Source organism: Talaromyces proteolyticus, assembly GCF_021365285.1.
Source record: "Talaromyces proteolyticus strain PMI_201 chromosome Unknown BGW36scaffold_14, whole genome shotgun sequence".
Classification (NCBI taxonomy): domain Eukaryota; kingdom Fungi; phylum Ascomycota; class Eurotiomycetes; order Eurotiales; family Trichocomaceae; genus Talaromyces; species Talaromyces proteolyticus.
In genome coordinates, this window is record NW_025764290.1 from 1,435,380 (window position 1) to 1,442,080 (window position 6,701).

The window sequence follows — 6,701 nt, forward strand, 5'->3', positions numbered from 1 at the left end:
AGTCTTATTGGTATATTCCTATAAACAAGCTTTGACGTCTTTCTTGAAACTGTTCAAGCGGCTTATATCACAGCCTGCTTGCCTCCGGGTTCCCCTCACATATTTCATTAATGGTTGCATTGACAAGATCTTGGACACACGTCGTGTATTCTATTCCTCGTCGTTTAATGTTCGGTCGCAAAGTCCAATCTTTAGGGCAGAGACGAGCTGCATAGATTAGGCTATATGTAGTAGCAAGAAAAGAAAATAATATATGTAGCTGCATCGTGTCGTCTTCACAGTGTTTTTTTCATACACAAACACCAGCACAGAGATAAAAAATTTGCGGGTTTAAATGGTCATGCGTAAGTGGTCATGCATAAGTGACCCATAATAAAGAAGCGAAGATCGAATAACAATCATAGATCAATAGATGAAAAATTAATTATGAATAAATGTTAGTTTCATGTATTTAAGACACCCAAGGCGATTGGTGTGACCGCCAAACGCGACAAATTTGTTAGATTCTTAGAATAGGGATTGCCCCGGGCAGCCATCATAGAGAAATTCGGAATCAACAGTCCCACTTGTCGACGATCTTGGACTTGATACCCTGGAATATTAATGGCGATCTAAAATCTTACTGAGGGAAACTATTTCTAGCTGACTGATTTTTGGAATATTTTGCGCCAATTGACTTCAAATGACTTTTCTTATCGCGATCGGGACTATTTACCGCTCCACAAACCATCGGGTATTTTCGGCCCAAGTTATCATCACCATTTCAAAAAAACACGCACACAAAAAAAAGGGAAAAAGAAAAAGAAATCAACAAGATTTACGGGAAAGAAGTAATGAAACACTTCTTATGAGCGCATATCACGTAGTCGCTACTAATTAGCACTTACCAGTTTCCCGCCAACTATATATGTATCAATTGATACATGAAGTACAAAAGGCAGTTCGACGGCCAGACGCTCCAGCATCATCACACAATAATTCAATTTCTTGAATTTATGATGGTAAAACTCACTAATTGAAGATGACGCAGTGTGAATTCGAGGCTTCTAGCTGCGAACGACAGGAAGAGAGAAACCTAGTGAAGGAACCGTGATTTATTTAACCGACTACTGAAAATCGGAAACTGAAAATCAAATTCAATGGTTCCCATCTGTAAAACCTCAATAAAAATCTCTCAAATACCTCCTTGACCCCGAACTTTACTCCAACTGCGATGTGTAAAACATTGTTTGTCATCCTTCAACGAATCTCATTTGCAGCTTCAAGAATCACAATTTGCCCCTAGGCATCATGACCAGGGAAGAAGTTAGAGGGAGAATCCCATCGTCCTGTAGTGCTGAGCCCGCTCTTTTGATATCGAACTTCATCAACAGCTGAAAAATCAGTCTCTGCTATCGAATGTTGGGTAATCTAAGCTTACCATAACAAGAAATTTATATAGCACTATTATTGCAATGTGCCTACCGGGACACTCACGAAATCCAAATTCCCAATGAGAATCATATGTGTTCCAAATTCGCAACTGTTCATCGGATGCTTCGAGCCATCGTTCAGGTTAAAACAAATTGGTGTCGGTACCATAGATGCTTTTACTTGTTGAGATCGCAAAGGGACTGGTTGCTATGGCTGTTCTAGGACGGGTGTCTTGTCCAAGAAGATTGAGTACTCGATCAGAGCTACGCCATCTTGGAGACGCAGTTGAAGTAATACGCAACGCTTCTCTTATGCAAGCACTCACGTATTGTAATTGGCAACATTCTGAATACAACGGTGATGGCTGTGATAGGATACCGCGCACCAAAGCATCATCTATCTCCTGCTGCGCTCGTCTCATAATTCTTGGGTACGAAGCCATCAAAGCTCCAAGACCACCAAGAATGGTCGCCAAGGCGTATGGACCCCCTAGCCTATTGCAGAAGTCAGCTATATACTAACATTCCTTTCTAGTTAAATACACAAGGCTCTTGATAGCAACTCACACATGCGTGACTAGCTGGTCTTCAATGTCCCTCATAGGGATCACCTCACCTTCAGTTGTTTTTGCTCCTAGCCATTGGTCTAACATTGAGAATTCGTACTTGCATTTCCCCAACTTACTGGTTACTGAAATACGCCTTTGGATTATTCGTTGAACTTCCTGATAAATATTTTAGCGCCTAATTATATTGAAAGCGACTTAAAGCCCACCTTCTGAATATTTTGTAACTGCTATTCATCAAGCCACGAACATCTCCTTTTTGGTCTAGAAACCCAAAACTCTCGCCCAAGCTCATGGGTACGAAGATGTCAAATCCGAAATATCTTTGACAAAAGCCTAAAGTCAACCATTGCTTAGTTGCTAACATGATAACCCCGTACCTGACCCAGGTGGCCCATTCCACTAGAGAGCATCTAGATGATTCTTCTTGTAGAATTATTGTCAATTTTTGCAGTTGCTCATCAATGAGACTCTCAAAGGCTTGGACGCGTGTTGGCGAGAACTGTTTGCTTAGGCTTGCTCATTTGAATAATTAACCCAATGAACTTACCGCTTGACCGAATCTTCTTTTCTTAGTAGCGTAATCGGCGTATCTGGCCTTATTGGTAGCTGCACCGGGGCAAGTGAAATCTTGAGGGTATTCTGTTTTGTCTGCTTGTCGATGATAGACAATAGGAATTATCTCCGGATCATTAAAAGAAAGGTGATTCGGCCCGCACCTTACGACTGACCCTATGTTCATCAAGGAGAACAGTAAGCATTCTTGTTATATTGCTCATGAAACAGTGATGAATGTTCGAAACGAACCGTAAATCTGATGCAGATTGCGATACCAGGACTTTTTCTCGCCCTGTCCATAGAACATAAAACAGCACGAAACTTGTGATAGAAGCTAACTTAGGTCCAGGAAAACGTGACAGAGGATGAAAGTAAAGTCGTCGTAATACGATTATGACTAGGATAATTACGAACAGACATAATAAAAGGGTATAAACCTTCCATGCCATCGCTCTTATTTTTCTCCCATTCTTCCTTTCCTAGGTGCGAACTGTCGAGAAAGTATTACGAAGGCCGAATTATCAATTGATATCTGGCGCTATACTCTCACAAAGACGATCTTCATATTTCAGCCATTTATTGCTTTTGTCAAGACACCTCATCCTGGAAAGTGGAGAGGCAAGAAGTACAACTGAAAATCCCACGTCAGAGACAGGACTTGGTGCCTAACGTTTACTGCCCTGAAAATTTTCTAGGTTGTTCTTTTTACAGTCTGTATTTTTTGCCTTTGTTTTGTGGCTTCTCCTCGCTTCTTTTCCCAAAATACGAAAGTGATGCATTGCAACTGTCCGCATTGCTGCATTCATATGCATGACGCTTATTACGTCAAGAAATAACGATATGTAGTTACAGGTTGGAAATCAGGGCATGGGCTTTGGAATAGCGGCGATCGCCGATCTATATTATATGTCGTTCTGACCTTGCTACGTACTGGTCTTTACGGCTTTTTCCCGGCAAATGCAATCAATTTAGAGGTCGCGCATGCGATTGTGTGAACTCCCATGAGTCGGATGCCACGTTCTTCCATCTCCAGTATACCTTGAATAGTAGACTCCCTAGTGTCATGACACTGTCACGAATAGAGGAGGTGTGTTGTCCCGAAAGAACTAGCTGCGCCGTTCCCTCAGCCATCAGGGCAGCCATACGTGTCGCTTGTTTGCGATCGAAGCCTTATGTCAACGCTCCATCCACTAGGGATTGGAGGAATGTAGCCATTAATGCTGGCCCATAATTACACAGCATGCTAGTGATGTCGAAGCATAAGGAATCCACCAATATTAGGCTTCCAACCTGCTCGAATATCCATTGACTATCCATCGACCATATCCAACGCAGATGATGGTGTGATAGATGCATCCATCGTTGATACCGTGACAGGTTTGCAGATCATGGCAGCTAGATTTGCCATGACGCGGACGATATAAACATCTTCCTTCGCCACACCATGCTTGTTCTCCGGTACCAATAAACGGAGGACTTTTGCACATCGCCCGACCCAAGACAACCAGGGAACATCGCGAGGCTTGCAACACAGAATCGCGACATTTGCCGCAGCAAAAGCTGGCCTATTATATCCCACAAAAATGTTGACACAGTTGCGATTAGCGCCGAGACTTTGCTCAACTCGATAGGCACTAGCATAGACCGCACGCATGCGTAAATTGGTTTGATAATAGGAGCCCCTGCCACCACGCTCTTGCTACCTGTATGCAGTACTTGCCAGGGCTCCCAACGAAAGATTTTCCCATTCAGGAAAGTTCCACATATGTATTGATGTTACTTCAATTTAATATATGTAGGTAACCCGATTCGTTCCATTATATGCAGACACGCGCTCGCTAAACCAACCAAAGAACCTATCGAAGTGAGTATTGATGGGATTTAAAGTCTAATGATTTGAATCCTCCACTATGATTTTAAGACCACCGGAATGTTTGAGGATGGCTAAATAACGTTTCTTGACTTACGCGTTGTTACACTAGACCGGTAAAAGCTGTTTAAACCTGCTCAAAATTAAATTTCATTTAAGATGTGATAAGAAAAGGGATATTTTCTTCTTCATACCTCAGCTGCCGTATTGCGGGGCTTCGGGAGACACGTATGTATTTCTATATGTTGTCAAATGTTGGGCTGGTCTTTCTAAATTGACCTCTTTTGACCGAAGAATAAATTTACATTTCCCCCATCATTATTACGCATTCCCACTGCATCAAGCGTATGTTCCCTGTATTCTCATGTGTTGAAACTCATTGGCTGTCAGGTACTGCTGACCATACTCCACAGTTTGTTGCAAAGGACGTAGAATGGCTGTTCTATCTGGCTTTGCAAAATAGGCGATAGAGAATCTCTCCATGATAGCATCATCAGAGCCCTTAGGATGAATGGATGGATCGGGCAAGTGCACACGGTGTCTCGCGCTACGTAAGCCCGTCCACATCTCTAGACAATCTCCTACGTTGAGAATACACTCGCCCTGTCCACCACTATTGATGGGTATGAATTTTCCACTGTTAGGAGGAGACTCCATTTCTGAGATATAACGTGGTTGGTATGCAGCACACTGAACAGAAAATTCAAGTTAAAGAGTAGTTACTAACCTAGACCTCCAACGTTATCCTGAAACAGTAGGGTGATAGTACCAAAGTCAGTGTGAGCCGCAATTCGAGTAGAGTCGACAAAGGCATCTCGAGACACAGAAGGATAGTGTGTCAGTCGTAGTTCATTTGCCTGCGTCTGGTGCAGGAGCCTCAGCGTCTGCGTTGGAAGTCCAAGGCCGATGGAAATAGCGTCAAGAATAACAAGTTCGACTTCATAGCAAGACGCAAAAAAGGACGTAAAGTTGGTTTGAAAGCTATCATATAGTCCGGCAGGAGGCCATATGTTCTTGTAAATTGGGTCATTATCGGATCCGATATCATAGGATTCCTGATCAAATATTAATATAGTACATACGACACATTGACAAGACAGAGAGATGCAAGACCTTCATGTCTTTCAAAAGAGGCATGGTGGAAGCCGAGCCATAATTCGAAATTGTCGATATATTTTCAAGCCCAATTGGGCTGAAACCCCGATGGGGGTTGGCAGTAGGGGGGTGAGGAGACTTCAACTTTTCACTTAACGGAAGTTGGAAGAAGTTTCGGCTCTGTATGCATTTTAATATACTGTGACATGTTGAAGAAATCGATTTACTTCAGACCGTTTCGAATGCCTTGTTGACATCTTCTAGAGGAACTCCGTGATTTATGAGTTTGACAAATCCATAGTGCCTCAGTTCCGATACTAGTCGACGACAGAACTCATCTCGCTCGGCCTTACTTGCGCCGTGAAATATTCCAAAATCTAGTTGCTCAAACATGAGTTATAATTTAGTACAGTTAAAGATGAGAAAAAAACAGCAAGACCACTGTGCGTCCAGTCTTCATGTTAGTTTCTTACGGTCGCTGCGACCATGGGAGTACTTTAAATCCTGTGCCATCGTTTTGCTGAACTGTTATGGAGAATAGTGGTAATACATCCCGTCCCATCGTGGGTCCATGTTCACATGAATTTCTGCATCGTGATTCCTCAGGTAACTTCGCTGTTTATTTGCTAGGCTGATTATGAAAAAGCGGCCTAGTGAGGCGGAGTCTAGCTAGCCATGCCGTGGAAACTTTGTTTCTCGTCATCATTTAATACAACACTAAAATACTATCAGAGACTAACAGTAATAAATAATAATAACGGAAAAAACCCACGTATTGATTGATTGGTCCACTTTTACGGTGTAAAAAGGCGCTGTTGTATTTCGGGCGCAATGCATTTCGGGTACATTGCGGTACATGGACTATTAGTGGTCTGTTTACAGCTTGGGAGACAAAGTAACCACGTGGCCCGTCCCATAGTAAGATGGTTGATATTATTGCACGTACGCTGTACAATTTTACGAACCCACCTCCCCTCTTCTCCCCGTCTATTTTGGATGATTCGTCCCCATTTCTCTGTTCTTTTTGGATATATTATCCAAGTAGGTGTGCGGGTTTCGTCAAAATACTAGTAGCAAGAAAAAGCGTGGCAACGCTTACATTTTACACTAGATATATCATGGTGTCAAGCGTAACGTGTGGATATGTTGGAAATTCTTGACGTACATCATTATTAGCGCTTCCAAGTACCAACAGTGCTG

At 42.5% G+C, this 6,701-nt stretch overlaps 3 protein-coding genes across 3 annotated transcripts; all 3 read right to left on the reverse strand.

Annotated features, from left to right (window-relative positions):
- Nucleotides 1-1,555: 1,555 nt before the first annotated feature.
- Nucleotides 1,556-2,065, reverse strand: BGW36DRAFT_433266 (uncharacterized protein; the record flags this gene model as incomplete). Its single annotated transcript, XM_046221247.1, has 2 exons — nucleotides 1,556-1,907; nucleotides 1,980-2,065. 2 exons carry the CDS (start codon nucleotides 2,063-2,065, stop codon nucleotides 1,556-1,558), a joined length of 438 nt encoding a protein of 145 aa, XP_046066600.1.
- A 597-nt stretch (nucleotides 2,066-2,662) lies between these two features.
- On the reverse strand, nucleotides 2,663-3,011 carry BGW36DRAFT_390585 (uncharacterized protein). The gene is made up of 2 exons (XM_046217499.1): nucleotides 2,786-3,011; nucleotides 2,663-2,710 (listed from the first exon to the last, which is right to left on the reverse strand). The coding sequence occupies exons 1-2, from the start codon at nucleotides 2,983-2,985 to the stop codon at nucleotides 2,671-2,673; spliced, it is 240 nt and encodes a 79-aa protein (XP_046066601.1). The 5' UTR covers nucleotides 2,986-3,011; the 3' UTR covers nucleotides 2,663-2,670.
- A 1,415-nt stretch (nucleotides 3,012-4,426) lies between these two features.
- Nucleotides 4,427-6,337, reverse strand: BGW36DRAFT_390590 (uncharacterized protein). Its single transcript, XM_046217500.1, has 6 exons — nucleotides 6,274-6,337; nucleotides 5,736-6,218; nucleotides 5,520-5,681; nucleotides 5,134-5,461; nucleotides 4,601-5,065; nucleotides 4,427-4,539 (listed from the first exon to the last, which is right to left on the reverse strand). Exons 2-5 carry the CDS (start codon nucleotides 5,892-5,894, stop codon nucleotides 4,746-4,748), a joined length of 969 nt encoding a protein of 322 aa, XP_046066602.1. The 5' UTR covers nucleotides 5,895-6,218; nucleotides 6,274-6,337; the 3' UTR covers nucleotides 4,427-4,539; nucleotides 4,601-4,745.
- Nucleotides 6,338-6,701: the final 364 nt, after the last annotated feature.